This window comes from Phyllopteryx taeniolatus, chromosome 20 (assembly GCF_024500385.1).
Source record: "Phyllopteryx taeniolatus isolate TA_2022b chromosome 20, UOR_Ptae_1.2, whole genome shotgun sequence".
NCBI classification, from domain to species: Eukaryota; Metazoa; Chordata; class Actinopteri; order Syngnathiformes; family Syngnathidae; genus Phyllopteryx; species Phyllopteryx taeniolatus.
In genome coordinates, this window is record NC_084521.1 from 2,840,191 (window position 1) to 2,863,396 (window position 23,206).

The 23,206-nt window shown below is 44.3% G+C and overlaps 2 protein-coding genes across 11 annotated transcripts; one reads left to right on the forward strand and one right to left on the reverse strand.

Moving 5' to 3' along the window:
• Positions 1-27: 27 nt before the first annotated feature.
• LOC133469992 (gamma-aminobutyric acid receptor subunit rho-3-like) lies at positions 28-17,826 on the reverse strand. Of its 8 annotated transcripts, none has more exons than XM_061757764.1 (10): positions 17,697-17,826; positions 9,036-9,148; positions 5,365-5,432; positions 4,792-5,015; positions 3,716-3,798; positions 3,429-3,566; positions 2,597-2,684; positions 2,304-2,365; positions 1,958-2,178; positions 28-1,041 (listed from the first exon to the last, which is right to left on the reverse strand). In XM_061757764.1, exons 2-10 carry the CDS (start codon positions 9,052-9,054, stop codon positions 751-753), a joined length of 1,194 nt encoding a protein of 397 aa, XP_061613748.1. In that variant the 5' UTR covers positions 9,055-9,148; positions 17,697-17,826; the 3' UTR covers positions 28-750. The 8 variants fall into 8 exon arrangements, with proteins under 8 accessions (XP_061613748.1, XP_061613746.1, XP_061613742.1 ...); XM_061757762.1 differs by having other exon boundaries at positions 2,597-2,749; positions 8,939-9,148; positions 17,697-17,822; XM_061757758.1 differs by lacking the exon at positions 17,697-17,826 and adding an exon at positions 9,449-10,065.
• On the forward strand, positions 11,172-22,071 carry LOC133469994 (CD276 antigen-like). Of its 3 annotated transcripts, none has more exons than XR_009785830.1 (8): positions 11,172-11,327; positions 13,087-13,248; positions 16,569-16,865; positions 17,724-18,008; positions 18,719-19,056; positions 19,366-19,473; positions 19,558-19,620; positions 20,621-20,697. XR_009785830.1 is itself a non-coding variant. In XM_061757766.1 (8 exons), exons 2-8 carry the CDS (start codon positions 13,173-13,175, stop codon positions 20,692-20,694), a joined length of 1,230 nt encoding a protein of 409 aa, XP_061613750.1. In that variant the 5' UTR covers positions 11,173-11,327; positions 13,087-13,172; the 3' UTR covers positions 20,695-22,071. The 3 variants fall into 3 exon arrangements, 2 of the variants coding, with proteins under 2 accessions (XP_061613750.1, XP_061613751.1); XM_061757766.1 differs by having other exon boundaries at positions 11,173-11,327; positions 18,719-19,045; positions 20,621-22,071; XM_061757767.1 differs by lacking the exon at positions 13,087-13,248 and having other exon boundaries at positions 11,218-11,327; positions 18,719-19,045; positions 20,621-22,071.
• The last annotated feature ends 1,135 nt before the right edge of the window (positions 22,072-23,206 follow it).

The following is a 23,206-nucleotide window of genomic DNA, read 5'->3' on the forward strand; positions in this document are numbered from 1 at the left end:
TTTATATTTATACAAATCACAATAGTAGACGTTATAGTAGTATATATTGCATATACATGTACAGCTCTATAAAAAATTAAGAGACCCCCCCCAAAAAAACCTGGACCCTTTTCAGTATTTTGAGTTTTCATTTTCTGCCAATAAATTATCCAAGTGACAATATTTGTAGTTGGAACTTGGGAATTATGTTGTCAGTTGTTTAGGATAAATGATAAATGATAAATGAAAATGCTCACTTTACTCCAACATCTACCAAGTGAGTTTTCTTGCAACTGAAGACAACTTGTAGCTCAGAAAATTCAAGTATAAATATGACTGACATGTAATTAAAAAAAAAAAGTATAAGAATAAGCTGTCATCACAGGAAGTTGTGGACATAGAAATGAGTTTACCATACTATTCAAATGTCTTTGTGCTGTGGTTCTCAAAGTAGTGGCAAACTGACTCCCACTAGTGGTCCATGACAGTATCACTGAATTAAATGTTCAAACGGTGCATAAATGTTACAGTGACTTAAACGTTTTTTTCAAAATCCAGAACAGTACATTTTGTGATGTACAGTTCAGCTGTATTTAACTTTGAAGTTCAATATTTGTATTTGATCTTTTAGAACTGTCTGTTTTCAAACATTTATATTGGTACATTTTTTAATTGTAATTTGTGTGGAATACATTTTAATTTGGTACATTATTTAAGTACAGTTTTTTTTTTTTTTCACTGTCATAGTGCACGTAATTACATGCATGCCTCTCAGGAGTAAAGGCTCCAGTAGATGGTGTTGAAGAGGAGGTAGGACAGCGGGAAGGCCAGTCGGGAGTACGAGTCGATCATGTAGCTGTTGCTCAGCAGGAGGTCCACGTTCTCGCGCACCGACCGCTGAGGGCGCAGACGCGTCCCTTCTGACGGCCGGGCTTCCAGCTGCGGCGAAGGCGCCGCCAAGGGGTCGGAGGTCACGCGGGGGAACGGCGTCAGCTCCATGTCGTTGTCGTGGAAGCAGCCGTCGAAGGCCATGGCCTGGCTGGCGTCGAAGGTGGACGGGAGCTGGGAGGAGGACACCGAAAGGGACGAGCACAGTGAGGAGCGCGGGTCGCTCCAACGTGATCGAGTACAGCCCAGAGCCAGGTCATAAGGTAAAATAATTATTTAAGTTCAAATATGAACGTCAAATATTTTCATTTTGAAAAATACATCAATACTTTATACCCATATTTGTATTTGTATATACTGTATATATTTTATAGTTTTAATTATATTTCATGTACAGGGTCATAATCATTCACAATTAATTATTTAATATATTTTTTGAATGTGTATATACTGTAGTTGTTTATTTGACTAATTTTTAATGTATTATTTAAAATAAATCAAATAAATTAAGTTAAAATGTCAAATAATCAAACTATTTAAACTTAATAATACAATTATTTTTAATTTTTGCGGCACGGAGCGTCAGACTCACAGTTCTGAGGACCCGGGTTCAATCCCCGGCCCTGCCTGTGTGGAGTTTGCATGTTCTCCCCGTGCCTGCGTGGGTTTTCTCCGGGCATTCCGGTTTCCTCCCTCATCCCAAAAACATGCATGAATTGGAGACTCTGAATTTCCCATAGGTGTGCATGTGAGTGCGGATGGTTGTTTGTTTGTATGTGCCCTGCGATTGGCTGGCAACCAGTTCAGGGTGTACCCCGCCTGCTGCCCAATGACAGCTGGGATAGGCTCCAGCACGCCCGCGACCCTAGTGAGGAGAAGCGGCTCAGAAAATGGATGGATTTTTAATTTTTAGATTTTTATATCTATATATATATATATTTTTTTTTTTTTTTTATTAATTAACCAATTATTTTATAATACAATTCTTATTTTCATCCACCTTAGGAAAAGACGTCTAAATCAATGCAACCATTGCGGGGACACTATATAATGAAAAACGCTCGGTGGGCTGAGATTAAGCGTTGCGTACGTAGCCCGCGGCCCGTCCTTTTCCCACCACTGCTCTGGCAGAAAATGTGCCGTTTGTCCACTGGAGGGAGCTGTTTCCTGTTTGCCCACCTTCCCCCTCTTCATCTTCCTCATCTCCTCCAGGGTGGTGCAGTAGTTTACCGCCGCGTACTCGATTACAGACAGGAAGACAAACAGGAAGCTGGTCCACAGGTAGATGTCCACCGCCTTTACGTACGACACCTGCACAAACACACGATTGAAGTAAAGAAATTCTGTCTTTTTTTTTTTTTTTAATACACAAGTATTTGTACATGTACTTAAGTGTGTGAGTACTTATGCCACTTGTGACTTTGGGGGCGTCATACCTGAGGCATGGAGGAGGACACTCCAGTGATGATAGTGGACATGGTGAGTACTGTGGTTATACCTGCAGGGGACACGGGAAAGACAAATAAAAAATTTTTTTAAATTGTATTTAATAATTGGCTAATTTACTGATTGTAAATAATAAAATAAGTAAGTAGTAATGAAATCCAGTATGCATTATTTAAAAATCAAATGCTGCTATTGAGCTCAAAAGTTTGGCACCGCTGGACTCGAGGCCTTAGTTAAAGTGCACGTTGCGTGTATGTGTGTGTGCACGTGTGCGTGTGCCCACCCAGAGAGACGCGGGCAGGGACGGCCCTGCGGTCGATCCAGAAGGAGACCCAGGACAGGACCACCATCAGCATGGTGGGGAAGTACGTCTGCAGCATGAAGAAGAAGATGTGCCGCCGCAGGATGAAGTTGATGAACAGACGGTTGTACCAACCTGTCACGCGCACGTACGTGCGCACACAGACACATACACGCACACACCCATGACTTTTGGGCTTCACCCCCACTTCAGACCCCCTCCCAAAAAAAAAAAAAACATTTGAGCATTTGTTCCACATCCTTGGTATGCAGCTTGAGGTCCATTTACTCGTATACTTGTCCTCACAAGTAAGCCAATTCAGCACACTAGTAGAATGACTAGGGAACACTCGTAGAACGACTGTGTCTGTTTTACCGCTACTGCTGCCACTTTTGGCCTACTAGAATGCAATTAAACTACTGTGCCGCGCTACTAACTACTAGGCCCCAATTAGCAGTCCTGTGTCACACACTGATAGCCTCCTGGACCGTGCTAGTAGCACCAAAATGCCCACGAGTAGTTTTGCCTCACTTGTAAAATGTACATTGGACATAAAAGGTTTACACACCCCTGCTCAAATGCAAGGTTTTTGTTATTTCAAAACTTAATGTGACCTATGACCTGTACACTTGGGGGAAACAATCTTGTTATTAGGGGACGTAACAATAAACAACTGAAATAATGTGGTTGCACAAATGTGCACACCCTCTTACAATGGGGATGTGGCCTGTATTCAGAAGTAACCAATCACCAATATGGAATAAACGCTCCTAGGGCTTTCTACACGGCCACTTTATTAGGCACAGCTACAGACCTGTGCTGCTGTAAAAAGCCAAGCCACTGGAGGGTTGGAAGTGCTCGATGAAGAACTGAGACAAGACGATCTCGTCGGTCCTCAAGGAGTCGTTGCCGTTTTTCCAGTAGAGCATCAGGTCGTTCTCGTTGTACGCATCTGAGGAAAGACGGCGTGAGGCTGACACAGCGCATTGTAAGGAAGCAAGTCTCTTTTTCTTTTAACACTCAATCTCGCCAGTGATGAGACTGAACTTCAAATTAATCAAATGTATTTGTGTGTTTACAGTAAGTGTGTGTGTGTCTCACAGCTCTCCAGTTCCAGCGAGCAGTTCTGCGTGTCCAAGGGGAAGCTGCTGAAGTCCATGGAGCACAGAGACGTGACGGTGACCCTGAAAGCAACACAAGCACAAAAACAGCAAAACTTCAGAAGCCAGACAGCATCCATCTTGTCCCGGACTAACCTTTCTGGTGGTGTTACCATGGCAGCCTGGCAGCAGCAAGTCAGCTCTTTATTCATTTTGGAGCCAACAACGTTGAAATGAAAATGTTTCGAGATGCTGTGAGGAGAGCTGGGCGATTTTTCGATCTGCGCAATTAATCAAGTTTATGTGTCAGGATAATTTCTTTTAGGGGCTTCTGTAGCACTCTGTAATATTGTACTACATACATTAATGACATAATTAAATAGAATGTAACGAGTTAAACAGTTTTGCCACATTGCTTCAATTCAATGGAGATTGTGCTGACCAATTCTAGTGCGCACGTCTTGGCCACCTAGGGGCAGTACAATACAGACATACGGCTCGATACATGAAGCCGGTCAAAACTCCTCAGTAAGCACCAGTAATTGTCGTCATTCTTCGCAGAGGATAAAAAATATGTCTGTAAGTATTGTTATATTGTCTGTCTACGTGTGCTGCTCCACGTTTGTGTTCAAATATCCCTTGCGTAAAGGGTCATAACACCGTGACCCTGTTGCTATTTGTTAGCCTGTCTATGCAGTTTTGCACTGTTTGTTAACATTAAGCTAAACGTACAAATCTAAAGCAAAGCTATGTCGTTGTTTAGATGCACAACTGTATCAAAGCTTGTTTGGTATCCGGTAAAATAAAACAAATCCCAGGGAGGAAAAAAAAAAAGAAAAAATTCTGAAAATTAGTTGCCAATGAATGCTGTTTTTTGTAAATCAAATTTGGCAACCAGTTCAGGGTGTACCCCGCCTCCTGCCCGATGATAGCTGGGATAGGCTCCAGCACGCCCGCGACCCTAGTGAGGAGAAGCGGCTCAGAAAATGGATGGATGGATGGAAATCTGAAATAATATTTAGAGGTCATGTGTCCTGGGTCAGGCTTTGAAGATGAAATCTGATCTGGGTGGTTCACCTGACGCTGTAGAGGATGTTCCCGTCGGGGTACACACGCAGCATGATGTTCTCCATGGTGGTGTCGTGGATGAAGGAGCGCTTGGAGTGCGCAAAGAAGACGTCCGGCACCCAGATCTTCTTCACCAGCCGCGAGTCGAAGGTCCTGCTCTGGTTGTTGCGCGACTGGAAGGCCAGACGCTCGTCCTTCCAGTAGTGACGCAAGTACAAGGTCATGGTGAAATCCTGCGGACACGTCTGTGTGAGTGCCTGCACCACAGTGAAATCATGATGCTACAGAGTAAAAACATGGTGGAATAGTGGTGATCACATCTGCCGAAGCAGTTCTGAGGTTTGGCGTTTGAATCTGACTCCTATCTGTGTGCATTTTGCAAAGATTAAATTGTGCAAAAGTGTGAATGCTTGTTTGTCTGTATGTGCCCTAACAATGATTGTCAACGAAGTCAATTTGAATCGAAACACTTATTAAAATCGGAACTCAGATTTTTGGGGGAGAAATATCTGCGATTTAATTTTCAGACCATGATGCCCATCCCCTTTTTTTTCGAGTGCAACAAAGGTGACGGAAACCCACCATGTTGACTTCGGAGATGCTGTCGATGCTCTCCACCTGCACATCGATGCCCACGGGGATGGCCGCTCCTGCCAGTCCAAAAAGTTCAAGTTCATTATGAACGCTGATTGAAGAACGCGATCTGATGAGAGCTCTTGACAAAGATACCGATGCTCAAAGTATAGATGTGAACTTTCGACTGACACTAGAGAAGAAGACTAAAAAAATCCACCTTCAAGCCATTTAACCTGTTTTCTCAGTATCTCTCTCTTGTTCAAAAGATTTGTTTATTTGTGGAAAGCTCCGTCCGCTGCCACCCGAAGTATGCGTGACGTCGTAGTGAAAAAGTCCATAACATGTTTGTTATTGTGCTCATAGTCGGCCGTGGTGAAGTCATGTGCTGGACACAGGTGTGCCAGATATTGCGGCCGCTGAGCGCGGTGGCGCTGCAATTTTCTACCATGAAACAACAACATAACAATGAAAAGGCCTTTTTGACCACGTCCGCGGGCTGCCGAGGACACGTTAGGGGATCGGGTTGCGCGCGTGTGTGCCTTCCTATGTCTGTACGCTCCATTGTGTGGCAAAGAGTGCGTTAATTCCACCTGAGCGTCCGCATGACGGCAGCTCAATAAACACTTTATCTAATGAAGCTCAGCAAAGCTCCTGCAGAGGCCGTCGCCACGACAACCGCTGCTGGTGCCGGGAAAAAGAGGGCCGGCGGGTGACTCATGCACTGTTTTCCCACGTCACACCCCAATTTGTGTGCGTGTGCATATTTGTGTGCTTGTTAGGGGCTTCTTCATGGTTCAACTCTCCCTAGGCCTTATATGTAAATGTGTACAATCATAAATAGGGACGCAACAATACCGCTTTTTTTCAGACCTAGTACGAGTATTTATGTACATTCAGAGGTGGTTACTAACGGGCTACATTTACTCCATTACATTTACATATGAAATTTTTTGGGGAAAATTTTACTTGCCAGAGTAGATATTTAATGCAACATAAAAGTAATACTTGATACTTTTACTAGCTACACTCTGCTCGCTACTTTGAATTTTATTAATCTATCATTGCTTGTGCAATCTATGTGTTTGGGTTTGTCAGAGAGACTTTGTCACGCGACTCTGTTTCACCACTCAGCAGTTTTGCCACACATTTCACTTAAATGTAGCCTGTAACACAAGGCATTTCAGTTGTGTGGTGTCTCTGTCTGACCACTAGGAGGCACTATGTAAAAGAAGTACATAGTGTTAGAGATGAAGAAGAAATAAGAGACAAATAAGAACGTAGTCTGGTGGATATACCGGTAGGACTATGGATCCCATGTTCCCTTTGTGTGTTAGCTACGAAGCTATTACATGACCACACGCATGTCAGGGGAACCGACTGGAAAGAGGAGCTCACACGCACAAACACACGACCACCAGCCAAATCCACGACGTTCGGCTGACATTTAAAAATACGTGCGGCAAAATGACGCGTGGACGCTAACATGTGATTTGCTCTTGACGAGAGCGGTGATGATGATGATGATGGATGGGAGATGGGATCTGGGCTTTGTCCATGACAATAACATGATAGATGTTCACCTTTCCCTCAACTCAGTCACATGACTCACCTGATGCACAGCGAACCCAAAAACGAACTCATCGGCGACAAGACTCTAGATGAACAAATGTCAGCTCTTGTGTGTGAATGCCAGGCGATCGATAATGTCATCAAGACAAAATGACTCAATCTAGCCGCACACCGAACGCCGCAACTGAACCACAAAAAAATGGACAACTGCCACTGACCTACCGACAAAAATATCCCCATGAGGACCGAATGTGAAATTTGAGTGAAAATGAGAGGACAGTATAACAAGTGAACGTAATCATAAGGGCCATGCATGGCAATTAGAGCGTGGACCTTCACCAGCAACTAAATCCCACGAGACATGCGACGCCGCCATACAATATTGTCGGTAATCATGTGCTGGAGATGCTGAGCGAGCACAATGAGGACAGGCAGACACGGCCTCGCCATTCCGAGTGCGGGACCCAGGGTGGCATGCCCGAGCCGCAAGTTTTGTTTGTTTTTATGATCATGACAAAAACAAAACAAAAAAACATTTGAGAGGTAATGTGTGCCTATAATGTGGTTTGTGTGATGGCTTGCATCAGGACGGGCGGGGAAGAAAGTGTGAGGAAATATGAGGCGGATTCTCACTCCCACACAATCCATACTGACTCAACAAAACAATGCAATCAAACAAGTGCACACAAACACACATTTGTATATATATATTGTGTGGTTGTGTGAGTGTGTGTGTGCGCTGGGTGACAAAATGACAGGTCCTGCAGTCAAATTCTGTCTGTGGAGGTGGTGAGGAGGAATACAAGTTTCAATTCTGAGAACATCCAAAGTGTTTGTTTTCAAGATCTTACTCAACCTCTGTGACTGGACGGATCAAAGATTGTCTATTTTCCCATAGATACCTTCTCAGGTTACATGTTACACGGAAGTCTTTCAAAGAGACACTTTGGCGTCAATTTGTCATTGTGTGTATTGTCGTGTGTGGCACATTTCAGACGTCACTTTGTTTCCATCTGCTCCAGACCAGGAATATAATCCAGATTATTGCACACGACCCCGCCCCTCGCCCCTCGCCTTCACCGTCCCCCACCCCCAACTCACACAATAGCAGCACACGCTCATTATATTACGATAACACACGCAAGGACACACAATCCTGTTGAAGTCAACGCGCACACACGCACGATGGTCCAATCTGGGTCATTGTTGAGTGATTTTGGATTGGCTACGGCGCCCCAGTGACCTTCATCACATTGTCATTGTTATTTTTGTATCATTATCACCATAAACAGCATCCGAACTGTCACTGTCAACATCCTCATACTCAAGCTAACGCCTGCGTCATCAGTAATGACAAATCGAGTGCACCTGCAGAAACGATAAAGTAGAATAGAAGCAGTTTCCTGCAAGGGTGCGCTCCATTTGCTTACCCAGATGTCAAAGTTGCGCACCGATATGATATTAAACTCACAAGTTGGTATTTTTGCACGCGTGTTATAACCTTTGTGGCCACAATTTAGTTCAGCAAACCCTTGTTTATCCTGGGAGATACATTCCTGACCCACCCGTGACAAAAGGAGGCCATATAGATTTTTGTATATAATTTTACTCCTCTGACTCACTCAAAAGACAACGTTTATTAAAACACCCTTTTAAAGTATTCCTTAGCACCTGTTCTCACTCTTGCTGTCAAAAAATGGGAAACTATCATGAAATCACTTTGAGGAAAAATAAGATTTGTTTGCTAATGCTCCAAATGAGAGGTAACGCGTGATTGCTTCAAGTTGTTTGTCACTCCCAGTCTAAGTTTACTGTAAAATTACTTATAAAACAAAAAAATAATATATAATCAAAATTAAACATTGTATATTTAAACACAAGTGTTCAAACAAACCATTTAATTTTGTGTAACGAACGTCCGCTAGCTTAATGCTAACGTATAATGCGAAACCCAATAGATGAGCTAACAGAAATTAGCACAAAAATGATTTCTCATCATTGTCTTTCTTACGTTGTCAGGGAAGAATGAGGACGGTTGGTTTCTGTCAGGGCGTGTACACACTGTATGTGTGTGCGTGTGTTTGTGTGTGCACGTGTGTGTGTGACACCTCCAAAACCAGGTCTCATAGCGAAGTCGTGCTCCTCGATCCTCAGCAGCTGTTCAGTTTTGATCAGCAGCGTTTTGGTGCTGTCCTGCTTCTTCAGTTTGTAGTCGATACGTCTGACCACACACACACACACACACACACACGCACACATGAAACACAACAATTCTTCCCCCGTGACTTCACTTCTGAAGAGCTCACTGTCGTACATGAGATTAGATTACAAATTAATTGTCACTGCCAGACAGTCAGTGTTCCCAATTTTGACACTTATTTGTAGTAATAATAATTGGCCTTTACATTTTGACTCTATGTTAGTGGTTCCATTTTAAGAGTTAATAGTAATAACTTATTTTAGTATAATTATATTGAAGGTGAATTCCCTCATTTGGCTAAATTTCCTCATGGTCCCTCACCCTCCGAACTTGAATTTGCTGTTTTCCCCGAGAAAGACCTCCTTGTGCCTCCGGCGCCCGGAGCTGCGTCCACCGGTCGCCATGGCGACCAGGCCGGCGGCGGCCACGGTCAGACAGGTCAACGCGTCCACCTTCATGTTTCACAGCATTACCCCCTCCCCGCCCCCGACCGGCCCGAACACCTCCACGTCCCCCCGCGGTCGACTAACTCCGGAAGCTGGCCTCAAACATCTCGCAGGTACGCAGGGTCGGCAACGCTGCCGGACGCGCCCGGGAAGCCGTCCCTCTTCTTTTTCTTCCGCTTCTTGTTATTCCTGCGGCATCCTTCATCTCCAGGAAAGTTTGTCTCCCAGGCTCACATCAGTCCTCGTCCTCTTCTTCCTCCGCCCGCCTGCCGCCTGCTGTGGATTGTTCTCTCGCTCTCTCTGATTAAAATCGATATGAATCCATTTCTCCCGGCGATAGAGGAATGACACTAATTCCACACTAATCCTCTTAGCCACGGCGACAGCAATCTTTCGCTAATCTACACACACACAGACACACACACACACACACACACACAAACACAGCACTAATCAGTATTTTTTGCAGCTCCATGAAAAATGAGGCACCTGTTGTTATTTGTATGGGGTTGGTGCGCACTTTCAATACGTGTGTGTTTAGGTGTGTGTGTCCCAAGAGGACAAACACTTGAACTGCAACCACAATTTGCTTGTTTGGATTTTTAAGGTAAAATGTGTACCAAGGTCTACATTTAGAAATTGAAAATCTGGATTATTTGCAGCCAAACATCACATCAGACAAGATCACACCGACTAATAAACTGCCTGTGTGTCTGTGTGTGTGTGTGTTTGTGTGTGTGTCTGTGTGTGTGTGCCCGCGCGGAAAAACCGACCAAACAAAAGAATAAAAAATGTGAACGCAGCAATCAAACAATAAAGTCGTCACGATAATCCCAACAAACTGCAACTAATCCAGCCTTATCCCACACCTCAAATTACACCTCTGGAAAGACATAATCCAACACACACACACACACACCGAAAAACACACAATTTGGTTTCATGCCAAGGCAACCGAGCCGACTAGTCCAGGGGTGTGCAAACTTTTGAGCTCAAGGGCTACACTTGACTTTTGAAATGGACAGGTCTGCCGGGTCATTAGTAGATGAGGTAAAAATAAATAAAATAAACAAAGCATAAAATGTTTAAGTATGTTGTTTTGTGCCTCGGCCAAAGCCGTGTCTAATCTAAAAATATTGCTTTGGCGCCATCTTGTGAGAGCTCGGTACCAAGGAACGAGGGGAAGAGCTTCATTAAGTCAAGCCGTAGCTTTGTTTGAAAGAAAAATGGACTTTGCCGCCATCATGTGGCATCTATAGGCAATTACAAAACTTTCTGCGTGGCCGTCAATTCCTCACAGATTTTCGCTGTCCGTGGCAGGGTCAGATCACTATCACTATCACTGTATTTAAAAAAAAAAAAAAAAAGTTTAATCATTCAATTTTCTAATATAGTTTTTTTTAACACACAAAAATAAATGAACCACTGACCTAATGAGATAAATGTATACATTTAGATTAAAAAAATAAATTCATGCAATGACTTAGGGTCAACATCCTGGTTGAAATCAATACCCTTTGACATTTCAGCAAAGTCACCTTGTGTGTGCGTGTGTTTGTGTGTGTGCGTGCGCTCAAGCAAACTCCACCCATCCCGACAGAGTGCGCGGCGGCGTGTGTGTGAGCGTGCAGCAGTCTATTCTCTAAATAACCTGTTGAGCCAGTCAAGCTAAGGCACCCGTGGGGCTCTCTGGCCGGCTCACTCAGGCCACTCTGCCTTTTTTGGGGACGGATTTCACCTCATCACGACTCACGGTAAATGGAAACACGACTTCATCGGGTCTCACTCCTCTCTGGCACTTCACCACACGTGGCTAATGGGGACAGAATCCCACTTATTGTCATCTTCTCACACAATATTTCGCACCTCTGACATGTATTGATCTCACTTTTGTCAAGGATTTGTTCTTTTGTTCCTGACATCTCACTTCTTTCACAAACTTAGTGATGTCTCACTCATCAAGTGCGCATACCAACGTCTCACTTCTCTCTCAGATGTGATGAATCTCTCAGTTGTTTAGTTTCTCACTTTTCCCAAGGATGTTTAACTCCTCACACGCATTTACTAACATCTCACAGACTAATTGATGTATCACTCTTCACAAGAACATAAGACGTCTCGCTCCTCTTCTTCGTGATGTCTGGCCATTTTTGCTGACATCTCACTTCTCCCAGTGTCTCACTCCTTAAATCTTCCTCCTCACGCAAACCTTCCTGCGTCACGCTCTCTCACACAGACTTAGTTCTCGCACATGAAGTTTAGATGGGTAGCAACTTCCGACGGCTCTCTCGGGGGTGGCACAACTCATCGACCTCTCTCTCCTCATGGATGTTTTGATGTCTCACTCCTTAACTGATTTCAGTAGTCGATGTATCGATGCTCACAGACTCATAGACGTCTCACGCTGCACAGGGACTACCTGACATCTTCCTCGCACTGACTTGGTCATAGTCAGACTGGTGTCTCCTACTGATATCTCACGCTGCACTGGTTTATTGATGAGGTCTTACTCCTGAGACGAGCTCATTCACTGCCATTGACAGCTATAGCAGTCAAATGTCCATCTGGCAGTGAACTAGTTATCCCCTCGCTCCTTTGAGTCAGCCACATTTTACTATGTACACGCACTTACTAATGGCTTCCCTACGTGACTTCCAGGAGTCTCACTTCCCTCACAGACTTTCTGACGTCTCACTTATATCACAGACACGTACTAACGTTTCGCTCCTCTGCCTTTTTTGTCCACGTAGGAATATGTTACTTTTCCTTTGATGTGAATCTGCCAATCAAATCCGTTCATAAGAGGAATCATGAGGCCACATGCAGTGGTTCAAGTGTAACAAACTGCGCTGATAATGTGGTTAATAATAAAGTGGTTATTAATATCACGTGCCGGCTTGACTTGTGAAGGAGATCAGGCTTGAAGCTTCCATTCCTGCACAGTTTAATCTCCATCTCGTCATTGATTCCACCGATCAGCTGCCTGTTGTTGAGTCTCCTTGTCGTCAACGAGCCTGACAGGCATTATTTGAAGAGCTGCAGCTCCTGAACATGTCAGCAGCAGCTGTGGTCTTCGAATGTTACACAGTTTTTTGTTTTTGTTTTATTTTTATTGATGCCCTTTTATCAGGTGTCGATCAGCGCGCTTCATCTGGTTTTGCGCTGGAGCGTGATGAGCTCTTGCTTTCTATCGCCTCACTCATCGGCTCGTCAGTGGTGATAAAGAGATGCCAAGAAATTCCAAACAAAGAGTGACGGATGTTGAAGAAAAAAAAACAACTTTTTTACAGGAAGGACTAACTGACTTTTGATTCTCTACTTTGAGGTGATGAAAAGCGAGGTTGGAGCAAAATCCTCCGGGATCAAAACCTGGATTGTCCCTAAAGAGCACAGCACATGTTCTGTCACGTTAGCCATCTTCCTGTGTCCACATCAGCCAGAACCGCTCTGTAATTATGCCTTTCTGCTCTTTTTTCTTCTGCGTGCATATGTGTGGGGTGCCAAACCGCACAGATCCAAAGAAAATCCCGCAGGAAGCAGCACGACAACACAGCAAAGAGCATGGATTCAAAGTCTGCGTGAGTTTGAAGGCGAAAACCATGTCAGCATTCATTTGCATGTGGGCCTGCTTCCTGCTGCGGATCAGCGTAGCCGCTGCACAGGACAAGACGCCAGGTGAGACACAAATACGTCTTTGTCCCACGGCTGAGGGGGGGCTCAGCTTTGAGAAGAAAACGTGACCTAATTGGATCAGATATCTTGCTAGAACCTCACAAACATACAGGGCCTGATTTACAAAAGGGTTGCAAAACCCTGATACAATTTTGCGTCTTTAAATAGCACGTAAACTGGCACTGCTGTGCATAGTTTGACTGGGGTTGACGTGGCAACGAGGAGACGTTTAACGAGAGGCGACGGGCAGAACGGATCTTTTCTTTGCAAACGTTTTTGAAATGCCAGAAACAAAAATGACTGAGACATGATGTCTATTCAGCAAGGCAATTTTGGAGCTTCCGAACGATCTAAGGCAGGCGTGTCAAACCTCTTTTTGTCGTAGGCCGTGGTTTCCCTCAGAGGACGTTGTGACTGTGAAACTTATCTAATGTAAACTTACCTATCCTATAAATCTATAATCACCTCATCCTATTATTACATATAGACAACAAACTGATGGGTAATACGTTTTGAAATCAGAAGTCAAGGAAAATAATATCAACTGTTACATTCATTTTGAACATGAGTTTGGTAAGAAAAAATCCGGCCTGACTTGGAGCCCGTCACAAGAAGGATTCATGCTACAGTTTATCAGCTATGACAGAACTCCTTTCTACTCTTCATTTGTTTGCGTCTGCATCATTTCAGTGCACAATTGGTCCAAGCCTCTCCCAGAGCAGTTTTTCAGGTGTGCTGTGCCAAGTTTTAAACACAATGTTACACAGAATGGGCAGATACCGTACATTCAATGACGACACACTTAAAAAAAACAAAATGCGGTTGCTGGCTTGACTAAATGATCTGAGAGATTTCTTTTCTGCACCTAGGTAATGATGTTGGCTTGCCTCTTCCGCTAACACTTCCAATTCCATCACTTCAAACTTCATTATAATGATAACAACAACAAAAGTAATGTACGTAATAGTTGTTTAGGGTCAAAATTCATTGTAGAGGTTCTTTAAATGGAGCTTTACCCACTTGATGTTCCACATGCGGCACAGTGGCCGACTGGTTAGAGCGTCAGCCTCACAGTTCTGAGGACCCTGGTTCAATCCCCGGCCCCGCCTGTGTGGAGTTCGCATGTTCTCCCCGTGCCTGCGTGGTTTTTCTCCGGGCACTCCGGTTTCCTCCCACATCCCAAAAACATGCATGAATTGGAGACTCTAAATTGCCCGTAGGTGTGAATGAGTGTCGGAATGGTTGTTTGTTTGTATGTGCCCTGCGATTGGCTGGCAACCAGTTTGGGGTGTACCCCGCCTCCTGCCCGATGACAGCTGGGATAGGCTCCAGCACGCCCGCGACCCTAGTGAGGAGTAGATGCTCAGAAAATGAATGGATGGATGGATGTTCCACATACATGCTTCCATTTGTCTTTTGTCTATAGAGCGTTTAAACGTTTATTTCCTTTCCTTCATTCTATAGGAAAAAGCTTCTGGTGGGGAAAAAACCATCTTGAAGACACAAATACTTGCAGATTTGGAACATTTGTTCTGTGGAGACATCCCTTTCTTCAGTGACGTGTATTACCCGTAATTTCCACAGCTGCCTGTTGCTTCATTCATAACACTGCAGGCTGTCTTAACGTTTACCTGACAATAAGCTCGTCCTATCTTATTTTGGTTAGTTCCAAATGTCACAATGAGGCAGCTTTGGCCTGTCAAGACAAGTAAGTAGCAAGTAAGTTGCTGGGCAAAAAATGTGCTGCAGGGTGCTGTGTTGACCGTTTAACTTTGCTGCATTGCTTATTATATATATATATATATATATATATTACTAATTTCAGGTCATATTTTGACAAAGTTTGATTCATTTACTCTGCAGCAGTGGTTCTGAAACTAATGTGCCCTAAGGGTCCACAGGCCATAGTTGTACTTTCCGCAAAATTATTTGCAATAAATGAATAATTCATATGATTTTTAAAAAGTGTATAACTACATATGAAGACCAACATATGACAATTACTCGCCACCACCTCATGCAGGAATAAAGTTGTTATTTTTATTGCATTTGTACAGCGCTGGGATTATGAGTGGGCCCACGGAAAATGTATCCCTGACCCTGAAATATTTGAGAACCCCTTTTGTAAAACCTTGCTCCTGAAGAGCAGGTGAGCTAATCACAGTTTTTTGGTCTTTGCTAATCTGAGCGGCGAGTCAGCCAAGTGACTCACTGCTCAGCTACTGTCTGTTCTGCGATTCAGCCAAGGAATGACGGGAACGTCCGTCCCGTCTGGTAGCGAGCGAGCGAGGGTCAGGCACATGCCCGAGGCAAGTCAGGCCGGGCCGGGAGAGTCAGAACCTCATTTTAGAGCCTCGGGGGGAGCATAAAATCACAACATGTGCTCCTGGAGGAGTCATCTGTACGCCCGAAATGCCTCCACTTGACTAACAGAAAGGGATAGAAAGTACCAATGTGTTGTCCACTTCCTCCTTTGTGAGAAATCTCTCATCACGGCCTGCCTGTGGCGACATCAAGGAAGCTCCAAAGAGGAAGTGACGCACACTTTTATGTGGCAGTACAAGCACGCCGTTAAATCATCATTGTGAACGGATTATTACATTTCAATTCATTTCAATTGGGAAATATGCGCCTCAATTCACCTCAACTGCCCTTGAAATCATCAGTGTGTTCACAGCAAACCCACGGTCGCCCTCTGGTGGCCACAGAAGCACTGCAGCTGCAATCTGTTCTCAGGCTGGATGTAGGTGGCAAAAGTACTCACTTTGTACTTAAGTACAGATGCTTGTGTTAAAAACGAAAAAATTAGGTAAATGTAGATGTACTACCTCAACTTTGTACTGAAAAGTAAAAAATGGTACAGATTTGGAAATGTACTGGAGTACAAAAGCAAATATAGATATGAAATGTATATATACTTACTACATACTGAGTATATTCATATACAGTATACACACTTTATTTGGGGTGAATCAGAGGCACTTTTAAATATGTCGGATGTGTGCTGACTCTGATTTAACATGAGTTTGAATGTGACTGGTTAGTTCAGAACAGCCACATCCCGTTATAAGAGGGTGTGCACACTTGTGCAACCACATTTTCTCAGTTGTTTATTTACATTTTTTTTTCATTAGAGTTGTAGAGGTTAGAGGTCACATTAATTGTGGAAAAAGTTTTGAAGTGATTTATCTTGGTCAATAATTTTTTTGATTGGCATTCGAGGAAGAGTGGGTAGCCTTTTTCGATCCTCTGTACTTGTGACTTGCATACTGGACTTGACTTACTCTGACCTCTGGTAAAAAGTCACCACGGCTTCGTTCCAGATGCCTCCGTCACATGTTTGGTGTCGGAGGAGTGCCACCTCCCGTGCACGTTCCCTCCGGCCCCCAACCAGAGCGTGCGCTGGTTCCGGCAGGACGTGCTGATGTTCAGCTTCGCCGAGACGCACGGCGAGAGCAAGACGCTGGTCGGGCGGGCCGCCGTGTACCCGCCGATGATCGCGGGCGGCAACGCCACCCTTGTCCTCAGAGAGGTGGGCCTCAAGGACCGTGGCACGTACCGGTGTCGAGTGCACACGTCCCAGGGAGAACACAACGCCAAGGTCGTCTTGAAAGTGGAGGGTACGCTTCATGTCCTTAATTCTTAATTTTTTGAAGGGTCATAAATCAATCACTTTAGCATTATACATTATTGGAGGGTCATAAATCAGGTGTGTATTTGTTTGTTGTAGTTGCTTGCATATATTCTTCTACGGTTTAGAGGTTTGCCGATTTATTGTTTCAGGGCAGTTAGATATCATTCTATCGCTTTAATCTTAGACATTTTAGTACCTATTAAGTGTAGCGGAGTCATAAATTGTTCAAGGGTCATCAATCTGATGTGTGTCTGTCTGTTATTGCTTCCAGATCAGACGTTCTTTTACGGTTTGCAGGTGTGCCGTTCCTTTGTTTTAGGGCGGTTATATCGGTTTGATCTTTGACAGTTTATTACTTTAGTGCGTATCATAAATTATTGAAGGGTCATAAATCAACCAGTTTGGGATCATACATTATTAGAGGGTCATCATTCAGGTGTGTATTAGTTTGTTGCGATTGCTTGCATATATTCTTTTACAGTTTACAGATGTGCCGTTTTGTTGTTTCACAGCGGTGAGATATTCTTTTGCTTTGATCGTTGACATTTTTTGTTATACTTTATTAAGTGTGGCGAGGTCATAAATTGTTGAAGAGTCATAAATCTGGTGTGTATCTGTTTGTTATTGCTTCCGGATATTCTTTTTTGGTTTATAGGTGTGCTGTTTCATTGTTTTAGAGCGGTAATATATCATTCTATTTGTTTGATTTTTTACAATTTATTCATTTATTGCGTGTCAGAAATGATTGAAGGGTCATAAATCAATCACATATCCACATACGCTGTATGTGGTCTTTCTTTTGACTACTTGTACTTACTTTTTACGTTGATGCGTGGGTGTGTAGCGCCCGTCCAAGGCCTGTCCCTGGAGTTGTCACGGCTGAGCGGTTATGAGGAGATGAAGTGCACCGTTCGCGACGTCTTCCCGCCGCCTCGAGTCACCTGGGCCACGGAGCCGCCCACCTTCGAGGACCTGCGCCCAATCACGCGCATGCTGGCTGACAAACGGGGTCTGTACACGGCCGACAGTAGGCTGAAGGTTCTGAAAGGCCAGCCGGACCTCATCTACATATGCAAAGTCACCACCTCCTACGGGGGTCCCACGTGGACGTCCTCGCTGCGGGAGAGAGGTGAGACCGTACAATTATAGACATAGACCTGAACGATCGTATCTGAAGTAACAACTCTGATTGTTGTTAGGCTTGGACTTTTTCTCTGAACTACGACCTTCTCCCTGGACTTAAAACTTCTCTTGGGAATCGTACTAGAACATTCTCCGCGGACAAGTACCTTCTCTCAAGACAAGAAATTTCTCTCAGGACTAGTCCCTTCTCTCTGGACTAAAAGCTTGTGTGGAGACTTGAATCTTCTCTCGGGACTAAATCCTTTTCTGGAGACTACAACCTTCTCTTGGGACTGTTCCTTCTTTCAAAACTAGAACCTTTTTTGGGACTCATAGCTTGTGAATAAAACCTCTGCGAATGAGAACCTTCCTTCGGGACTTAAACCTTTTCATGAGATGAGAACCTCGAGTGACTTGTACCTTCTTTCAAGACTAGAACTCTCTCTCAGGACTACAACCGCCTCTTGGGACTACAGAGAATGGACTAAAATTGTGCGTGTGAAAGGAGGCTAACAAACTGAAAGAATGTTATTTGGGAGTAGAACTTTCACTTGAGCTTGACCATTCTCTTGCGACTAGCACCTTCTCCTGGAATGACACCCTTATTTCAAGACTCAAACCTCCCCTGGGGATTAGTACCTTATTTCAGGACTAGAACCTTTTCTTGTTGGTTTGGCGCTTACCGATATCCTGAATCCAATCACGTTCCCCCGACAGCAATAACAGGAAGTGAGGGTCGAGATTTGACCATCCCCTGCTTCGCGCCGCCGTACCTGAATAGCCCCACCCTCCACTGGAGCTTCTCCAACGGGGAGGACCCGGCGCACATCCTGACCTACGACAGTCGCTCGGGGCACAGCCACTCGGCGCCCGCCTGGGAACGCCACGCGGAGCTAGACGGTTTCAGGGTCCCGTTTGGGGACGGCTCGCTGCGCCTGATGGACCCCGAGCACGCCCATCACGAGGGCACCTACAGCTGCGTCTTCTCCATGCCGTACAACACGCACACGGAGCGAACGGACGTCGCCATCAACACACCTACTGGTGAGCAGAAGGTGGCGCGAATGTTAACTTTAAATGGCCACGTGTACACAGTTTGCTTAAATTAATACCACACGAAATGAAAAACATATGTGACTCCTTTGGCTAATGACACAAGCTACCAACAATCAGGGTCAGGAGTCAGCCAACCAAGGCCCAACTTTGCGATCGGAGATGTTGGTTAAAGCTGCCCTGCCCTATAGAAGCAAACAGTGTTTTTGAGTTTTCCATCCTCAAGAACAATTGTGCGACATGAATCATGCCTCGTACAACAGAGCACACCGAAGTCTTACAATTAAGTGTGTGTGTGTGTGTGTGCACAGCCAATCGTAGCACCTCGGGGCAGACGTCCTACTGGTGGATCATAGGCCTGGTGGTAGCCGTGATGGTCCTGGGACTAGCGGCCATGTTGGTCTACCTCAAGCTGCGAGGTAAAGATAACAGCAAGCGTTGTGCCCGTGTGTGTGCGGATGTGATGTTTACAATCTGCCTGTATGTGTATGTGTGTGTCTCAGGAAACACAGCGAAACCCTCATCACGTGATCCCGAAGAGGAGACCGAGCTGAATTCGGTCAAAGGTACAAGAACTACACTACAGTACAGTACAGTACAGGACAGTACAGGATAGAAATGCTAACATGTTGCACACGTGTCCACAAGGTGGCGCCATTGGCGTCATTGCTTTGCACTGACAGCGTCCAATTGCTATGACAACTCTGGAAAGATACCAAAAAAAACAAAAAAACAAAAACACTGCTGCTTTTGTCTTTACAGTGAAATTAGCTTTAAAAAATATATCATCATCATCATCATGATGATTGTTGGACAATTGAATTCAAATCAGTACAATAAAAAAAATCTTTAGAAGAAGCAAGGAAGGATTTCAGATGTTTAAAACCATAAGCAAAAGACGTTAATTTGGTCAATTTTCCCTTGAAGGGTTAAAACGAGTACAGTAAATTCCAATTATATTTAATTGCAAATAAAACAAATCATAATTCGCATTTATATAAATGTAATCTATATAGATTTTCTCGATAGTATATTTATAGTAGTATATTCAAGCTGCGTAACATTACCGTGGCTTACAATTTAGGAATAAAAGCTTATCTCCTTTAGTTTCGGGCTACGAAACTAAAGTATATTGTAATGTTGTTCTCGGCGGTGGTACTTGGAGAGCGAAGGTTTTTCGAGGACGTACTTGGTGTGAAAACACTGGTCGAACGGAAACAGCTGGTGTTGGGCTGCTTCCTTCGTAAGGCATCTCCGTGAAGTTTACGCTCACAAAACAAAGCCACTATGCAGTCTTAGCGTATCATCTTCCTGATGCAAATCCCAACGGCGAGGACACGACTTTCCACCATGCGGCGTAACACTGCCCGCTTGTCCAGCTCAGTTTGGAACAGGACATTTTAATCTCGAAAAAGAACATATACTATACTACATACAGTCATTCTTTGATTTTGCTTATATTTATTGCATTATTATATCCAAATCATTGAACATATGCAATGTTGGTTTTCTTATTCGATTGATTTCTCAATAGTAAATGTTTGTGGTATTTTGTGCTCTTTTCAGATGTGGAGGGCGAGAGTGAAACCAGCAAGCGTTTTGCAGCCGGAGGCAACAACGGACAGTCGGGTCTCTCCTGACCCCAAACAACAACACTTCACACACCATCACACCATCTTTTTATTACAAACATTTTGTACAAAGTCATGTATCGTACAATACTGAGACTACTCACAAAAAGTTTGAATATTGGGCTTTCGGTTGGAATTTCAGGATGAACCTAAAATGCACTATAACCTTTGCAGGTGAATTTTATTTGACCTTGTGTAAACTCAATGTCTCAGGACTTTCCGCACAACTCGCTGTTAACTCACTTCTGTGCCTTTCTGTGACTCTTCCAGTCCCTGTGTATCTGTGGTAACCCGCTGATGACATTTTTGTGACACTCTTACCAGATTTCAAACAGTTGCCTGAGTGTCATCAGCAGATTGCAACAGAGATCCAGAGACACCGGAGGAGTGACAGAAAGGCACCGACGTCAATGTCATGAGACTTTTTCTTGGATCAAACAGCCATTCTGAACTTTGGCCATTGGGCTCCCTCGAGAGAGACAATTCACTCCAGATGTGCTTTTGCGAAAAGGAGGCCAAAGTGGAATGCAGGCCGGGTGGATGCCTAAGAAGGCTTGTCGGAATGTTTTCTTATCGTTCCGCCTGTATTGACTCAACATCACGCAGTCCCGAAGCGTAATCCTGTTCCGCCCGTCGACATGGACAGCGTCAACAACAACATTCTCTTGAACCCCGGACAGTTGACATTTTGTCCCGTCAGTGAGGGAACCATGAATGCCAACATCTCCCTTCGGAAGGTGGGCCACAAGGCAGTATTATTTCAACACGATAAAAACTACAAAGACAACTCCAGGACAACCACTGACTTCCTCAAGAAGCTGAGGGGAAACAGTGATGGTCTGACCCAGCATGTCTCCAGACCTAAACCCTATCGTGCATCTGTGAGGCATCCTCAAACAGATGGTGGAGGAGCATAAAATGTTGTGGGCAAACAAAATACCGACACTTTGTGCACAACTTGGACAGTTTCACCTCGGGGTCTACTCACTTTTGTTGCCACAGGTTTCGAAATTAATGGCTGTGTGTTGAGCTATTTTGAGGGGACAGTAAATCTGACACTGTTAGACAAGGTGTAAACTTAACACTGGAGCAAAATGTCATTTCTTCGGCGTTGTCCCATCAAAAGATATGGAAAGTATTTACAAAAATGTGAGGGGTGTACTCAATTTTGTGAAATATGCATGTATATAGAATGAAAAAGACGTTTTGTATCAATCAAATGGCCATTGTGTTCTCTTTCTGGTGTACCTGTCTAGGCCACTTGGAAGCAACATAAGCCAGACAGACAGATATACGGCTAATTGACATGTATCAACTCCTCCCACCTCATTAGTGCGGCACTAATATTAGTCGTTCTTCACAGAGGATAAAGACTATATGACTGTCTACATGTGTTGGTTCGCTATTTGTGTCTACAGGTGTTGCTGCACTATTTGTGTTCAATCTGTTGTGTAAAGGGTTACAGCGGCAGTTTAGCGGTTAGCCCGTCTGCCTCACAATCCTGAGGTTGCAGTTTTGAGTCTCAGCGCCGGGATTCCTGTGAGCTTGTCTCGCCCAAAGTCAGCTGGGATAGACTCCAGCTCACTCCTAGTAAGGAATATCGAAAACAGATGGATGGGTGTCATGAATGAAGACTGACGTAAAATAAAGCAGAGCAAGTGAGCAAGTATGTGAAGTATGCTTGGGTGGTGATAATGCGCACTGAATGATAATCATTCAGTGCGGGAGGGTGTGTGAGTGCAGGGAGGGGAAAACAGCAGCTGTTGGTCAGGAAGACACACAAGAGAATTCCGACAAAGACTGAAGAGTGGTCCGGAGAGGTTTTAAGTTGAGAAGTTTTGTTCAGTTGAGAAGTTTCACTTGCACTAACGCGCTCATTTTGGACTTTGCCCTCTGCACCGACCTCAGTCAACCGCGTGGAATGCCGGTAGACCTGTTTCACGAACTCATGCCTTGACGGAAGACGGGGATGTTTGTCCCGGCTTTGGTGGTCGCCACCTTCTCGTGCCTTCTGGTCACTGGCGGTAAGGAGTATCTCGTCAACTCTTGTTCTCTTAGTGCTCGTCAGTGGGGAGAAGTAAACTACAAATAGTTTGTGAGTGAACTGGAAGTAGATTTGTCAGGTATGCGTACTTGATTTATTTTTATGAGACTGTTTTACTCCCCACTCTGCAAACAGATACGGTATCTATACTTTATACCCCTTACAAAATTGGCTTGTTACTGCGGATGATGGCACGGCATAAGGAAAAGACATAAATAGAAAGAGGGACGGTCAACCACGGTTGAGATCTTCCTTGATTGAGATGTTGGGGGCTTAAAAGGTGGAAAAAAAGGGACAGCAGCCAGTGACATCGACGAACATCAACCAAGGAGCATTAATGACGATGGCGATCCGATCTCGACAAGCAAGATATTCCCCATCCGTGGCCTTATTTAAGAGAATCGCTTCATGTTGTCAGCCAGAATGAAAAGCCCCAGATTCTGGCATTCAAAAATTCAATGCTTAATGTTTTTTTTT

Excerpts from the sequence above, each read along its gene's own strand:
- LOC133469992 (XM_061757756.1), bottom strand. The coding sequence starts at position 9,585 with ATGAAGGTGGACGCGTTGACCTGTCTGACCGTGGCCGCCGCCGGCCTG. Across the intron at positions 9,149-9,448 it reads AGCAAATTCAAGTTCGGAGG|ACGTATCGACTACAAACTGA; the intron begins GTGAGGGACCAT and ends GTGTGTGGTCAG. Across the intron at positions 3,799-4,791 it reads AACATCCTCTACAGCGTCAG|GGTCACCGTCACGTCTCTGT; the intron begins GTGAACCACCCA and ends TGTTGCTTTCAG.
- LOC133469994 (XM_061757766.1), top strand. The coding sequence starts at position 13,173 with ATGTCAGCATTCATTTGCATGTGGGCCTGCTTCCTGCTGCGGATCAGC. Across the intron at positions 16,866-17,723 it reads GGTCGTCTTGAAAGTGGAGG|CGCCCGTCCAAGGCCTGTCC; the intron begins GTACGCTTCATG and ends GTGGGTGTGTAG. Across the intron at positions 19,046-19,365 it reads CGCCATCAACACACCTACTG|CCAATCGTAGCACCTCGGGG; the intron begins GTGAGCAGAAGG and ends GTGTGTGCACAG.